Source organism: Agelaius phoeniceus, chromosome 26, assembly GCF_051311805.1.
Source record: "Agelaius phoeniceus isolate bAgePho1 chromosome 26, bAgePho1.hap1, whole genome shotgun sequence".
Taxonomy (NCBI): Eukaryota; Metazoa; Chordata; class Aves; order Passeriformes; family Icteridae; genus Agelaius; species Agelaius phoeniceus.
Genome location: NC_135290.1, coordinates 5,534,881 through 5,551,082, shown reverse-complemented (window position 1 = coordinate 5,551,082; position 16,202 = coordinate 5,534,881). Strand labels below are relative to the sequence as shown.

The 16,202-nt window shown below is 56.4% G+C and overlaps 1 protein-coding gene and 1 long non-coding RNA gene across 2 annotated transcripts; both read right to left on the bottom strand.

The window, feature by feature from the left end:
* Positions 1 to 2,480: 2,480 nt before the first annotated feature.
* LOC129131051 (1-acyl-sn-glycerol-3-phosphate acyltransferase alpha) lies at positions 2,481 to 10,775 on the bottom strand. The gene is made up of 6 exons (XM_054649811.2): positions 10,387 to 10,775; positions 6,168 to 6,301; positions 5,480 to 5,655; positions 3,839 to 3,934; positions 3,345 to 3,417; positions 2,481 to 3,162 (listed from the first exon to the last, which is right to left on the bottom strand). The coding sequence occupies exons 1-6, from the start codon at positions 10,614 to 10,616 to the stop codon at positions 2,939 to 2,941; spliced, it is 933 nt and encodes a 310-aa protein (XP_054505786.2). The 5' UTR covers positions 10,617 to 10,775; the 3' UTR covers positions 2,481 to 2,938.
* Positions 10,776 to 14,943: 4,168 nt separating this feature from the next.
* Positions 14,944 to 15,933, bottom strand: LOC143695758 (uncharacterized). Its single transcript, XR_013185290.1, has 3 exons — positions 15,864 to 15,933; positions 15,704 to 15,771; positions 14,944 to 15,295 (listed from the first exon to the last, which is right to left on the bottom strand). It is a non-coding gene; the product is annotated as an uncharacterized LOC143695758 (long non-coding RNA).
* Positions 15,934 to 16,202: the final 269 nt, after the last annotated feature.

The following is a 16,202-nucleotide window of genomic DNA, read 5'->3' as shown; positions in this document are numbered from 1 at the left end:
GTCAGTGCCTGTCAGCACAGAAAGTCTGAAATTCTCAGTGTCCAGGGTTCCAACAGCTTCCCTGTGTCCTGGTGGGAATGTGGGACAGCCCCACAGTCCTGAGCACATCCCCTGCTCTGGGGTTTTGCAGTTCCCTTCCCTCTGAGGCTGTGGGAACCATGGAATCACAGAATGGTTTGGGTGGGAAGGGACCTTAAAGCCCCTTCAGTGCTTGTGACTGACTGAGACAGTCCAGACAGCTGGGCTGTGATTGGCCATTAATTAGAAATAACAACAATTAGAAACAATCCCAGGTGCACCTGTTGCATTCCACAGCAGCAAATAACCATTGGTTACATTTTTGTTCCTGAGGCCTCTCAGCTTCTCAGGAGGAAAAATCCTAAGGAAAGGATTTTCCATAAAAGATGTCTGTGACACCCCTGCAGGTACAGGGACCCAGCACTGACCTGGGCAGCTGTGCCAGGGCTGGGCACCCAGAGCAGCCAGGCAGGGCAGGCCTTGGAGTAATTTGTTCCCAGAGCCCCCATGCCAAGACTTTTTCCTCTCCTCAAGCTTTCACCTCCCACTGGCAGGGGAAAACCCAGGGAGGGCTCTGGCTGGGCCCTGCCCCCCCAGGCAGGACAAGGATTTGTCCAGAGCAGCTGGGGCTGCCCCTGGATCCCTGGCAGTGCCCAAGGCCAGGCTGGATGGGATTGGAGCAGCCTGGGACAGTGGGAGGTGTCCCTGCCATGGCAGAACTGGATGGGCTTTATGGTTCCTCCCACCCAAACCATTCCATGGTTCCATTGATGCTCAACCCCCCAGACCCAAACTTTGGGCAGCCAAACCACTCCAGGGGTGTGGTGGGACCCCCAGGCCAGCTCAGAGCTGACAAACCACAGCACATGTTGGGAATCCTGGGACGCAGGAAAGGATTAAAGGAGTTTTCTGGGACGTGGGACCTTCCTGTACCCTTGGCCATGTCCATGTGACATCTCCTGATCCTGTGGGTTGTTCCTCATGGGAAGCTTCTTTGCAGTTTGGTGTTGCAACAGATTTGAGGAGGATTTCCTCCATAATCCGGCTCTCCTGAGAGCAGGAATGGTGCCAAACCGGAGCTCTGTGCCTGGGTTTGCACCTTTTATCCCAGGGTGGGAGGGAAGCCTTGCACACCCTGCTCCCCACAAGGGGACAGCCACACCCTGCCCTGTCCCTGCCCTGCTGCCACCCCGGGGTGCTGGCATAGGAGCTGCTCAGCTGGGAAGGAGCCAGGAGATCCCAAATCCCTGCCTGGCTGCAGGGAACCATCCAGCTGTTGGATGGGCCGTGGGCCAGAGGCCGTGGAGAGGCACCCCCAGGCAGGATTGTGTGCAGGTGGGCACCACCCAGGTGTTGCTGGGCATTTGAGGCTTCAATGAATGCTCTTCTTGTGCATTTACTGGTGCAGGGAGAGCTCTGCCTCAGGGGCAGCCCCAAACCAGGGTAACCCCCACCCTGCCATGTGCTCCTCACACCAGCCCTGGGGTGGGGATGGTGTGCTGCATGTGCAGGGTGCTCTGTGTGCAGGGTACTCCCTGTGCTGGGTGTTCCATGAGCAGGGTGCTCTGTGTGGGCAGGGTGCTCCTTGTTCAGGGGTGCTCCCTGTGCAGGGTACTCCTTGTTCAGGGGTGCTCTGTGTGCAGGGTGCTCCATGAGCAGGGTGCTCTGTGTGCAGGGTGCTCCCTGTGCTGGGTTCTTTGTGCTCAGGGGTGCTCTGTGTTCAGGGTGCTCTGTTCAGGGGTGCTCCCTTTTCAAGGTGCTCTGTGTGCAGGGTGCTCTGTGTGTGCTGGATGTTCCATGTGCAGGGACATTCTGTGTGCAGGGATGTTCTGTGTTCAGGGGTGCTCTGTGTGCAGGGTGCTCTGTGTGCAGGATGCTCTGTATGCAGGGTGCTCCGTGTGTGCAGGGTGCTCCGTGTACAGGGATGCTCCATGAGCAGGGTGCTCTGTTCAGGGGTGCTCCATGTTCAGGGTTCTCTGTGTGTGCAGGGTGCTCCCTGTGCTGGGTTCTCTGTGTGAGGGTGCTCTGTGTGCAGTGAGCTATGTGTGCAGGGTGCAGGGGTGTTCTGTGTTCAGGGGTGCTCCATGTTCAGGGTTCTCTGTGTGCAGTGAGCTCTGTGTGCAGGGTGCTCTGTGTGCAGGGTGCTCTGTTCAGGGGTGCTCCATGTGCAGGGTGCTCTGTGTGCAGTGAGCAGGGGTGTTCTGTGTTCAGGGGTGTTCAGTGTTCAGGGGTGCTCTGTTCAGGGGTGTTCCCTTTTCAGGGTTGCTCTGTGGGCAGTGTGAAGTCTCCCCAAGGAGATGGATCCCCCTCAGCACAGGCAGGACACAGCACCAGCTCCAAACTCTTTAATGTCCCACCCTTGGCTCACAGCTCAGCACCAAGGATGCTCTCCCCCCCTGGGATGCTCTTCCCCCCCAGCAACCTCCCCTGGACCTCGTGTCCCCCCCAAGCCACACACTCAGGGCTGGCTGCACCCAAACGGCATTTCCAGCTTGCAGGAGAATTCTGGAAGGAGAATCCATGGGGGAGCCCAACAATCAGGGGTGGAAAATGGGGCTGTGAGCCCCCAGCCCTGCTGGGACCATGCCTGCCCTGCCCAGCAAGCAGGCAGGGGCCATCCTGGGGGACAGCCACAGCTCCAGGTCTGGCAGAGGGACATCCAGGGGATGCAGTCACAACAAGGGGTTTTAGGGGGCACCTTGCTCAGTTTTTGGGGGCACCTTGCTCTGTTTTTGGGGGGCACCTTGCTCTGTTTTTGGAGGGCACCTTGCTCTGTTTTGGGGGTGCTGCCTGGTCCCCATCCTGCCCTGCTCTGCTCCCCTTAGGGCACCGTCCTGCTGGGGCGGTGGCAGGGCTGCAGGACACCTCCTCAGGGGACAAGGGACACCTCCCTGGTGTCCCCGAGGGACTCGCTCCCTGCCTATTTGCTGCTCCTGGCTGTGTCCCCCTGGCCCTGGGGGCTGTCCCTGTCTTCCCCTGGCCCCAGCAGAGGCTGCTCCATGCCCTGGTCCCCGTGGTCACTCATGGACATCTCGGCCAGGGCCTCAGCCATGGCCTGGCGGACGCTCTCGGTCAGTTTGGGGACATCCTTTGGGCTCAGGCCACACGTTTCCACCCTGGGGAGGACTTGGATGGTGCAGGTCCCTGGGAGAGGAGGGAAAAGCCAGGGATGTGTTAGAGGATCCCAGCAGGAACTGGGTATTCCCCCAGGCATCTTCCACCCCAGCTGCCTCCCCACCCCTTGAGCATCCCTCAGACACCCCCAGGTGCCTCATCCCCAGTGCCAGCCCTGCCCTCTGCCATGGGAATTCCTGCCCATCCCTTACCAGAGGTGAATCTCTTCTCCTCAGGGCTGAAGAAGTCCCTGTACGGGGAGATCACGATGGGGACAATGGGAACCTGCAGGACATGGAGGGTCAGGGGGAGCCCCCAGAGAGAGCCCTCCCCAGGTGAGACTCCTGCTCCTGCCTGGCCCTTCCTGGTGCTGCCCAGCACCATGTCCTTCATCCCTGGGGACCAAAGACTCCCAGTCCTAGGGTCCAAACCCCTCATCCCTGTGGATCAAATTCCCCCATCCCTGGGGATCAAATTTCCCCATCCCTGGGGATCAAACCCCTGCATCCCTGTGGACCAAATCCTTCCCCCCCCCCCCCCCCCCAATCCCTGGGGACCAACCCCCCCCCCCCCCCCCCCCCCCCATCCCTCTGCCCCAGGGTTCACACCCACTCCACTCCATCCAGGGTGAGCCAAAGGGAAGGAAACATTTTGGAAAAGGCCTCCAAGCCCATCAAGTCCAACATTTGATTGCCCATTTCCTTACCTGGGCCTGCACAGCCAGGTGGAAAGCGCCACGCTTGAAGGGCAGCATGGACCTGCCCGGGTTCCTGGTGCCTTCAGGGAAAACCCACACACGGAGCTGCAGGGGACAGGGACAGAGGTGACCCCATGTTTTAGGCTGAAAGGTGTGGCTGGGGTGTGTGTTCTCTCCCCATCTGTCAGAGCTGGGGCAGTTCTCTGCTGTTCTTTGGGCATTTTCTTTATCTCTCCCACAGCCAACCCTCCCTCCAGGAGATCTCTTCTGTCCATGGGCCATTAATTATTAATTCTCTTCTGTCCATGGCCACTGAGTGTCCCTGCATGGCTGATCCAATTCCATCATCCCATGGGGAGATGCTCCACCCAGGGGAGGAGCCAAGCATTCCTACCTGGATCCAACCTGAGCTTTGGGACAGCCCAGCAGCCTTTGCCCAGTGCATTCCCAGAGGAGCAGCTTCTGCTGCCCTGCATTGCCAGAGGGAGCCCAGGCCCATCTCCAGCAGCCCTGGAGCTGCAGAGGAAAACTCCCCCCTTGTGCAGGATCCCTGCTCCAGCAGAGCCACAGCTGGCACTGCAGGAGGGCTGAGCCCCCATGGGATGGGGCTGTGCCACCCCCTGACACACAGGGGGGCAGGGACTGCTCTGACTCTGTCCTTGGTTTGTTGGGGATTTTTTGTACTATTGCATTTGTATTTTATTTTTCCTAATAAAGAACTGTTATTCCTGCTCCCATATCTTTGCCTGAGAGCCCCTTAATTTCAAAATTATAACAATTCAGAGGGAGTAATTTGTATTTTCTATTTCAAGGGAGGCTCCTGCCTTCCTCAGCAGACACCTGGCTTTTCAAACTGAGACACCCCGACCTCAGCTGGGTCAGTCCTGCCCACAGCCTGTGGCATTCACATTCTCTGAACATGATTCCTTGGCCCAGGGTTTTTCTCCTGGGAAGCTAAAGGCAGTGAGAGGCCTCAGAGAAAAGGAAAACAATTCTGATATCATTTGCTTCTCCTATGCTGTGCTCATGTGGAATGTGTTTGGAGATTGTTTACCCACAGGTGATTGTTTCATTGCATTCTGCTGGGAGTTGTTTTCACTCTTTGGCCAATCAGGGCCAAGCTGTGTTGGGACTCTGGAAAGAGTCACCAGTTTTCATTTTATCTTTATAGCATTCTGTAAGTATCCCTTCTGTATTTTTTAGTATAGTATAGTATAGTATAGTATAGTATAGTATAGTATAGTATAGTATAGTATAGTATGGCATTCTTTAATAGAATATAGTATAATAATAATAATATATAATAATATATATTATACAATATTCTATTAAAATAGAATAATAAATATTAATTTATTTAATTTATATTCTTAAATTATTTATTATTCTACATTAATATTCTATTAATATAGAATAATAAATTCTATAATAATTATTCTTTAATATAATATAATTAATAGAATATAGTATAATAAAGTAATAATAAAGTAATATTATAGTAAAATAAAATAATAGTAAAGTAATTATGGAGTAATAACTCCATATAATAACATGGAGTCAGATGCATTGTTCTTCCCTACCAGGGGGTTCACGGTGCATTCACACTAAGAGCCCCTGACCCCCCCGGTGTCCCCCAGCCCTGTCCCTCACGTTCTCTCTCCTCATGGTGCTGGCAGTGCGGGAGATGACCTCGATGGCCGCGTCCCTGCGCTGGCGCTCGATGAAGATGATGCCACTGAGCCAGCAGGCCCAGCCCACCGTGCCCAGGTACAGCAGCTCCCGCTTGGCGATGGGCACGCAGCGCTCGGGAATCACTTCCACCATTCCTGGGGCGTGGAGAACACCCGTTAACACCTTCCCAACCCACGGCAGTGGCAGCAGAAAAATCACCAGGGAAAACTGCTTGGAAATGGAACCCCCAGGCTGGAGCAACCAGCTGGATATCAGCAATAAATCCTGCAGCTCAGCCAGTCCTGAGAGGTGATAACTGCAGAGAGGAGCTCTCTGGAGAGGCCAAATTACATCAGTGCACAGATTAATTAATCATTTATGCCCTAATATAATTTATACACTATTTAATAATTTATACCCTAATATAGGACCAGGTTGGGGTTATTTTAGCTTTGACTTAAAGGATTTTCAGCTGTCCCCAATCCCAGGATCACCCTGTGGCATCACCTCCTGTTGTCCCTCCTCTCCCTGCAGCACAGCCCAGTCCCAAAAGCCCTCCTGGTCCGTTCCCACCACACATCCCTGCCCTGATCCCGGTGCTGACCCCCCAAATCCATCCTGGCGCACCCCTGGAGCCCCCAGAGGTTCCGGGGGTGCCCCCACGCACCCATGAGGTCCAGGGAAGCCTGGTGGTTGCAGACGATCACGAAGGGCCCCGGCAGCCGCAGCCGCTCCGAGCCCCTCACCCGCATCCTGATGCCGTAGAAGCGCTTGAGGGGCAGGAGCGCCGCCCGCAGGAGCCTGTCGAGATAAGGGACCAGATAAGGGACGAGATAAGGGACGAGATAAGGATCGAGATAAGGAACGAGATAAGGATCCAGATAAGGGGCCAGATAAGGATCGAGATAAGGGACGAGATAATTAATGAGATAAGGAACGAGATAATGAATGAGAAAAGGGACGACATAAGGGATGAGATAAGGAATGAGATAAGGCAGAGGGATACGTGTGAGGAACGGTTCTGGGAGGGCTGGGTTAGGCTGGGCTGTGCTGCTGGACCCGGGCTCAGGCTCAGGGAATTTTGGATGGATTTCTCACACATGTGCAGCCTGTGAGGCTCAGAACTCACCTGGCTCCCACCTCAGCTGAACCCAGCTCCTGGCTCAGAGCAGAGGGAGCTGCTGAGGAGGGAGAGTGAGGAGCACGAGGTTGTGGGGACGGGGAAAGGGATGAAGATGGGGAAGGGGACGGAGATGAGGATGGGGATGGGGATGGGATCTTCACATCCTAACGAGGACAAACTGTCTCTGCCCGGGGGAAGCTCCCCAGGTGCTCAGCTGGATCCGTGTGTGGATGGAAATGCAGATCCCAGACTCCCAAAGCCAGAGGTGGATCCCAGCTGGGAGGAGCTGAGCTGGGGATGGGTGGCAGAGGGACAGACAGATCCCCAGGGACGTGGGTGACCCCAGGGACCGCCCCTGCACTGCTTTGTGCGGCAGGGGGAAGGGAAAACCAGCCCGGATCCATTCCTGTGGGGAATCATAAATGGCTCCACCGAAGCTGCAGTGTCGGGAAGAGATGGATCTGAGTGGAACAGCGGTGTCACATCCCGGGAGGGCTGGACAGGAGGAGGAATATGGGGATGGCAGTGATGGGTGATGCTCAGGATGGGAATAATGAGAGGAGTGGAGGGAGGAGGGGGCACCAGGGATTCCAGCAGCCGTGGAGACAAAGTCCTGGGACACGTCAGTGTTGGAATGTGGCACTGTCCGACCCACAGAGGGTCTGTGCCACTGTCCCCACATCTGTCACTGCCCCCAGGGCACAGGGAAGGGCTCAAGGAAGGGCTCAGCACCAGGTGAGAATGCGGGACAGGGTCCGCGGTATCGCCCCCATCCCTCGGGAGCCGCAGGCTCGAATATCCCTGAGGATCCGAGGAGGAGCGGTGCCCCAAAGCCAGGATAATGACAGGGAAGGGCTGCGAGCCGCAGGCTCTGGGATCCGCAGGAGCGGGAGCTGGGCGGGCACGGAGCTGCCGGTGGGACGAGATAAGCGGCGCTGATAAGGCGGGAAAGGCGGGAGAGGCTCAGCCGCCCTCGGGATCGCCGCCCAGCCGGAAGCTCTGGAGCGGCTCGGGATGAGCCCGGCGTTCCCCGGGAAGGACCCGGGACAGGCTGCGGCACCACCGGTACTGCCGAACCATCACTGGGAACACCGAACCACCGCCAGGAACACCGAGTCTCGGACTGATAACACCGAACCACCGCCGGTACTGCCGAACCATCACTGGGAACACCGAACCACCGCCAGGAACACCGAACCTTGGACTGGGAACACCGAACCACCGCCGGTACTGCCGAACTATCACTGGGAACACCCAACCACCGCCGGGAGCACCGAACCTCGGACTGATTACACCGAACCACCGCCGGTACTGCCGAACCTCCGACCGGGAACACCCAACCACCACCAGGAACACCGAACCTCGGACTGGAACACCGAACCACCGCCAGGAACATCGAACCTCTGACTAGCACCACCAAACCTCAGACTGGGAACACCGAACCACCGCCAGTACCACTGCTGCAGCACCGCCAGTACCACTGAACCATCACTGGGAACACCGAACCTCAGACTGATAACGCTGAATCTCAGACTGGTACCACCAAACCACCACCGGTACCACTGAACCTCGAACTGAAAACACCAAACCAGAGGGAGCACTGAACCTCTGACTGGGAACACCAAACCACCTCTGGTATCACTGAACCACCGCTGGTACCACCGAACCACCGCCAGGAACACCGAACTTCCAGCTGATGCCACCAAACCACCTCTGGGAACACCGAACCACCTCTGGTACCACTGAACCTCCAGCTGATAACACCGAACCACTGCTGGGAACACCGAACCACCACCGGTACCACTGAACCACCGCCAGTACCACGAAACCACCTCCAGGAGCACTGAACCACTGCTGGTACCACTGAACCTCTGGCTGATAACACCAAACCTCAGACTGGAAACACCAAACCACCACCGGTACCACTGAACCACCACTGGGAACACCAAACCTCTGACCAGTACCAGCGAACCCCGGACTGATAATGCTGAACCTTGGACCGGGAACACTGAACCACTGCCGGGAACACCGAACCTCAGACTGATAACACCGAACCACCACTGGGAACACCAAACCTCAGACCAGTACCACCGAACCACCACCGGGAACACCGAACCACTGCCAGTACTACCGAACTACCGCCAGGAACATCAAACATCTGACCAGCACCACCAAACCTCAGACTGGTAACGTTGAACCTTGGATTGGTACCACCAAACCACTGCCGGTACCACTGAACCTCGGACTGAAAACACCAAACCATCACCGGGAACACTGAACCTCTGACTGGGAACACCGAACCTCGGACCAGTACCACCAAACCACCACCAGGAACACCAAACCACCACCAGGAAAACCGAACCTCAGACCGGGAACACCAAACCACTACTGGTACCACCGAACCACCACTGGTAACACCAAACCTTGGACTGATAACACCAAACCACCACCAGTACCACCGAACCACCTCTGGGAACACCAAACCTTGGACTGATAACACCAAACCTCTGGCTGGTTACACTGAACCACTGCCAGGAACACCGAACCTTGGACCAGAAATACCAAACCTCGGACTGGTACCACCAAATCTTGGACTGATAACACCGAACCTCGGACCAGTACCACCGAAACTCGGAACAGTATCACCAAACCTCTGGCCGGGAACACCAAACCATTACTGAGAACACTGAACCTTGGACTGATAACACCGAACTTCAGACCAAGAACACCGAAGCTCAGACTGGTCCCACCAAACCACCACCGGTACCACTGAATCGATGACAACACCGAACCTGCGGCCACGCTCCCGCCGCAGGCCGGGATCCCTCCACACAAATCCTCAGAGTTTCTCAAGCTGGAACATTTTCCCTGTGTAATTAATCTGTGCTCATCCTGCCCGGGAATCCAGCAGCGGGATTGCAACACCCTGAGCGCGCCCAGGCCTTCCCCCGGTGTTGCACTGAGATGTTATCTCCTCCCTGGTGTTATCTCCCCAGTGTTGTTATCTCCCCGGTGTTATCTCCCTGCTTCCACCCCCGGGAGCAGAGTCGGGACCCGGCTGTGATCAGGACATGGCTGTGACAGGGACAGGGCTGTGCCCCTGACAGGTGATGGCACCAAGACATCCCAAAACCATAAAAACATGGAATGGTTTGGGTTGGAAGGGACCTTAAACCCACCCAGTGCCACCCCCTGCCATGGCAGGGACACCTCCCACTGTCCCAGGCTGCTCCAAATCCCCTCCAGCCTGGCCTGGGACACTTCCAGGAATGGGGCAGCCAAGGAACAATCTGTGCCAGGGCTCTCCACCCTCAATCCCTCTGCCAGGGTGCTGTTTCCAGGTCTTCCATGGGCAAAACCAGAGCCAGGGACACAGCACTGGGCATGTATCTGCCCCCTGCCCTGATGGTACCTCCAAACCCCCCCATTACCCACCCAGGTGATGACCCCAACATTGCCATGGTCAGGAATGTTCCCTTTTATGTTATTTCATCCCTCAGGGACCACAAATCCCAACTCCAGCATGGCCTGACCCACCCTGGGCACAGCCAGCACCTCTCACACCACAAGCTGCACTTCACTGCCCCACGGATGTGACCACAGCCCTGGCCTTGGCCCCAGGGCTCTGCCACCAGCTGTGACCCAGCTGTGACCCAGCTGTGGCTCCAGCCAGGGCAGAACAGAGCCTGTGGCCACAAACCATGGGATTTCCTGCAGCTGAGCCAAGCCCAGCCAGCTCTCCCCATCTCCATCCCTCACTCACCTCATGTTCTCCACGGAGCGTCCCCGGAAGGCAGCCAGGGGGGACAGCAGGGTGGCCAAGGCCACGATCCAGCAGTTGAAGAAGGCCACCTTGCAGAGGAACTGGAAGTGGGGGCTGCACCTGTAGAGCAGCAGCACTGCCAGGGGCAGGAGCAGCAGCCCCTGGAGCAGCAGCAGGTCCATGGTGCTGCCCCAGCTCAGCCCGGGCCGGGCCAGGTGAATCAGGAGCATCCTGTGTGGGTGGCTGGGGCTGGCCCAGGGGAAGGCTCTCTGTGCATCTCATCCCGGCTCAGGGATGGCTCAGGTGGAAGCAGGACACCCACCCAGGGGTGGAGAGTGGCTGTGAGTCACACAGGGACCCTGAGTCACCTGAGGTGTCACTGCTGTCACCTCCTGGGCTATTGAAGACTCCAGGTCGGTGAGATCAGACCTGCTGCTCACTGAACTCTTCCTGTCCCAGGTATCTGTCCTGTGCTGCCACATTTCTCTTCACAGAGAAAAGCAAGGCACAATTCTTCCCAAGGATTTCTGAGATTCACATTCTCTGAACCTCAGAGAAAGGAAACATAGTTCTTATCTCACTTGCTGTGCCTGTGTTTGTGCTGAAGTGGAATGCAACATGGAGATTATTTACCCACAGTGATGGGGTTTTGTTTCTTTGGCCTGTCAGGGACAGGTGTGTAGCCCCACATTTCTCTTCACAGAGAAAAGCAAGGGCACAATTCTTCCCAAGAATATTTCTGGGTTTCGCATTCTCTGAACCTCAGAGAAAGGAAACACAATTCTTATCTCATTTGCTGTGCCTGTGTTGTGCCAAAGTAAAATGCAATATGGAGATTGTTTACCCACAGTGATGGGGTTTTCTTTCCTTGGCTTATTAGGCCCACATTTCCCTTCACAGAGAAAACAAGGCAGAATTCTTCCCAAGAATATTTCTGGGTTTCGCATTCTCTGAACCTCAGAGAAAGGAAACACAATTCTTATCTCATTTGCTGTGCCTGTGTTGTGCCAAAGTAAAATGCAATATGGAGATTGTTTACCCACAGTGATGGGGTTTTCTTTCCTTGGCTTATTAGGCCCACATTTCCCTTCACAGAGAAAACAAGGCAGAATTCTTCCCAAGAATATTTCTAGGTTTCACATCCTCTGAACCTCAGAGAAAGGAAACACAATTCTTATCTCATTTGCTGTGCCTGTGTTTGTGCCCAAGTAGAATGCAACATGGAGATTGTTTACCCACAGTGATGGAGTTTTGTTTCCTTGGCCTGTCAGGGCCAGGGGTGTGTGTGTGTGTCAGGACTGTCACTGACAGTCACGAGATTCTGGGCAGTGTGTGCAGGGTTGAGTGCTTGGCAGGTTCAGTTTACATGTATAAAATCATATAGTGTAATAAAGTCATTAATTAGCCTTGTGATATCCATGGAGTCAGATGCATCATCCTCTCTCCCTCACCTCTGATTTACAATAGTCCTGGCCAGGGGCTGCCAGCCCTGGGAAAGGGAGGCTCAGCTGGTGGGGACAGCAGGAGCTGCTCCTGGTCCATGGCTGGGCACAGCCACCTGCTGGCACCCAAACCTCACCCTGCAGAGCCCCAGATGGCTGGGAGACATCTCCCACCTGGAATGGCAGCAGGAACCCCTGCTCCCCATCCCCTGCTCCATTTGGGCAGCAGGAGCCCCTCTGCCCTTCCCTTCCCAGTGCCCAGCTTGTGTCCCCAGGGTCCCACAGTGCCTGGGGCCGGGCTCTGCCACCCCCTCTGCCAGCCCTGCAGGGGTGGCAGCCCTTGGCCCAGTTGGCAGCCAGGGGCCGTGTTGCATGAGGTGTTTTCAGGGGTGCAATTAGCACAGGCTGTAATTAACCTCTCCTCCTGCTCTGGTGCCTTGCAGGATCCAGGCCAGCCCCGTGGAAACTCCTGGAACCAAGTCCTGGTGACAGCAGGGACCAAGTCCTGGTGACAGCAGGGACACTGGGCCGGTGTCAGCCCCCAGCAGCCTCTCCCAGCCCTGCTGGTCCAATCCCAAATGAGGAATCCCAGAATCCCAGGGGGGTTTGGGTGGGAAGGACCTCACAGCCCATCCAGTGCCATGGCAGGGACACCTGCCACCATCCCAGGTGGCTCCAAGCCCCCAGGACACCCCCAGGGCTGGGGAAGGGGGGACATCCCTGTGCTGCTGCCATCCCTGGCCTCAGCCCTGACCCAGCAGCAGCAAAATCCTCTTGTGCCTCCCCTTGTGCCTCTCTGGGGGCTGCCAGTCCCCCCAGGCCACTCCTGGGCACTGTCACCTCTGCTGGGCCACCCCAGCCCCCTGCCCTCCCCTGGCAGGACCCACCCTCAGCCCAGCATCTCTGCATCACTGCCCTGTCACTGTGATATTTTATGAAAAATCCCTTTGCCAGCATCTTTTCTCCTGAGAAGCTTCAGCTTCTCCATGTTTTGCTGCTTTGGAATGTGATTTGGAGAATTGTTTACCCAGCCTGTGAATTGTTTTTAATTAATGGCCAATCCCAGGTCCAGCTGTGTCGGGGCTCTGGTCAGTCACAAGATTTTATTATTCATTCCTTTCTCCACAAAATTTTATTGTTCATTCCTTTCTAGCTTTCTGATGTCTCCTTTCTATTTTTTAGTATAGTTTTAGTATATAATTTTGTTTTACTATAATATAACATTACATCATAAAACAATCAATCAGCCTTCTGAAACATGGAGTCAAGATTCTCATCTCTTCCCTCGTCCTGGGGACCCTCAAACACCACCACAGAGCCCTCCCACCCTGGAGGTGACAGAGATGTCCCCAGGCTCTGGCCAGGCTGGAGGGTGCCCCAGTTTGACCAGTAACCCCGGGGTTACGTCCACCAGGGCTGTTGCAATGCCCATTGCTTCACCCTCCCATTCCTCTCATTATTCTCATATTAAAGCAAAGATTGGGTCACATCCCGAGCCCACCCTTCCTGCCCAGCCCATTCCAGGTGACTCCTCACTCCTCCTCCCCATTCTGTGTCCATGGGGGAGCCTTTGGGCACCAGGCTGCTCTCCCATCAGTCCCAGCCTTGCTTTTGGATGCCTCCTTCAGTCCCTCCCTGTCGCAGACAACTTTTATGGAAAATCCTTTCCTTAGGATTTTTCTTCCTGAGAAGCTGAGAGGCCTCAAGAACAAAATGTAACCAATGGTTATCTGCTGCTGTGGAATGCAACAGGTGCATCTGGGATTGGGCTCATGTGGTTGCTTCTACTTAACAGCCAATCACAGTCAGCTGCCTCGGACTCTCTGTCTGAGACACAAGCTTTTGTTATCATTCCTTATTTTTCTATTCTTAGCCAGCCTTCTGATGAAATCCTTTCTTCTTTTAGTATAGTTTTAATATAATCTATATCATAAAATAATAAATCAAGCCTTCTGAAACATGGAGTCAGATCCTCATCTCTTCCCTCATCCTCAGATCCCTGTGAACACGGTCACAGCTCCCAGCTGGAGGAGCTGGACCTTCCTGCTGGAATCTCCCTGATCCCCCTCCTCCACGTTTGGGGGCTCCTCCAGGGGCCAGGCTGGGGAGGATCTGCCCATTGCAGAGCCCAGGGAAGGGAAATCCTGCCTTCCACCGGGCAGAGGACAGGCAGGGCTGTCCAAGGAGGGGTTTAAGGTGCCTTTCTGCATCTTCAGAGCTCCAGACCACCGGCCCTGAGGTCTCCTGCCAGGAGCTCTGCTCCAGGGAAAAGCCTGGAGTCCCCCAGGGCACAGCAGGGCTGGGGAGGTGGCACGGGCAGGGGACAGCTCCCAGCACCCAAAAACCTCCTCTGCCCCCTTCCTCCTGCTCCCGGGGAGCCCAGGGGTCACTGAATGCTGGGAAACTCTGGGATTTCCCTCTCAGGCTGCTCTCCCCACCACGCCCCCCCCACAAGATCCAGCTCTGCCCCTGCTCAGCCAGGAGATCTCAGCCTGGAGCTCCAGCACTGCTCCAGCACCCCCTCACCCCCCCAAACCCGACAGGAACCCCCCAGCATGCCCTCACTCCCCCAGACCTCACAGACCCCCCCAGACCTGACAAACCCCCCCCCAGACCTGACAGGAGCCCCCAGACCTGACAAAACCCCCCCAGACCTCACAGACCCCCAGCACCTCCTCACACCCAGACCTGAGAGGAACCCCCCAGCATCCCCTCACTCCCCCAGACCTGACAGACCCCCCAGACCTGACAAAACCCCCCCAGGCCTCACAGACCCCCCCCCCAGCACCCCCTCACCCCCCCTAGACCTCACAGACCCCCCAGGCTCTGACAGACCCCCAGCACTCACAACCCCCCCAGACCTGACGAACCCCCCAGCAGCCCCTCAGCACCCCAGGCTCTGATAGACCCCCCAGAACTCCCCTCAGCACCCCTTCACCCCCACAGATCTGACAGACCCCCCCTAGACCTGAGAGGGACCCCCCCAGCACCCCCTCACGCCCCCAGACCTCACAGACCCCCCCAGGGCTCCTCTCAGCCCCCCAGGCACTGCCAGACCCCCCCAGCCCCGAGGGAGCCCCTGTGCCCAGGCACGGAGCCACCAGCCCATTACAGATTACAGATGCAATTAATGTAATTACAGATGCTTAATTAGCGACAGCAGGGTGCTCTCTTAACAAAGCACATTAATTACAGGCGATGCTGCGCTGGGAGCTGGAGGGATGAATGGAGGCGGGGACCGTCCTCTGTCCCACCCCCGGGCACAGCACGGCCTGTGCCACCCCGGCCTGGGGGGACCAGGGTGACACCGGGGCTGGGACAGGGCGGGGACAGCCCTGCCGGGGGCTCAGCAGGGAAACCACCCCAAAACCCCAAAAGCATGGGAATGGTGGAGCATCCATCCAGGATCTTCAGGGTGGAGGGAAGCAGAACTCAGAGCCCCCAGTGCTGCTCCATGGTGTAAAACTCTGTGGGGTGGGATGGGATGGGATCCATGGGATGGGATGGGTTGGGATCCATGGGATGGGATGGGTGGGACATTATTGGGATGGGATAAGGTGGGATAATGGGATGGGATATTATTGGAATGGGACATTACTGGGATGGGATCGATGGGATGGGATGGGATAAGACATTATTGGGATGGGATCCATTGGATGGGATGGGGTAAGACATTATTGGGATGGGATGGAATGGGACATTATTGAGATGGGATGGGATAATAGGATGGGATAATGGGATGGGACATTATTGGGATGAGATGGGACAGGATGGGATGGAGACGGGAGCAGGGAAGCTCAGCCCAGGGTGATGGAAGCCCAAGGGACGGCTGCCCTGTGGGGACCATGGGGACAGTGTCCCCGGGCTGTCCTTACCCGCTGCAGGGGACACGCCGGGTCCCACGGTGCTGGTGGCACTGGGGGGCGGCGGGGGTGGCACAGCTCTGCTGGGAGGAGCGGGGACAGGGCGGTGAGGGGCGGATGGCATCCCTGGAGGCGCTGCCACACCAGGGTGGCACCGAGCCCCGGCACTCACCGCCCTTCCTCGGGTGAGGAGCGCAGGAACCGCACGGGGGCCGGGCAGGGAAGGGTCCAGGGCACGTAGTGATGGTGGAAAACCACAGCCTCCTCCTCCTCCTCCTCCTCCTCACCCTGCAAAGGCCCTGCCAACACCTGAGGGGGGGAACAGAGGCAGGGCTGGGCCGGGGCTCCCAAAGAGCCACTGGCCGGTGTGGTAAATAGGAATGATTGGTGCTGACAAAATTGAAACAGTAATCAATATTGATATAGTAATTAATATTTGGAAATAATAAAACAGTTGAAGAAGAAAGCAAGGGAGAGAAGGGGTTCCAACCCCCCCCCCCCCCCCCTTCCC

Coding starts and splice junctions, on each gene's coding strand:
- LOC129131051 (XM_054649811.2), bottom strand. CDS start 10,616: ATGCTCCTGATTCACCTGGCCCGGCCCGGGCTGAGCTGGGGCAGCACC. Junction 3,418..3,838: donor ACCTGGCTGTGCAGGCCCAG/GTAAGGAAATGG, acceptor CATGTCCTGCAG/GTTCCCATTGTCCCCATCGT. Junction 3,163..3,344: donor GGAGAAGAGATTCACCTCTG/GTAAGGGATGGG, acceptor CTCCTCTCCCAG/GGACCTGCACCATCCAAGTC.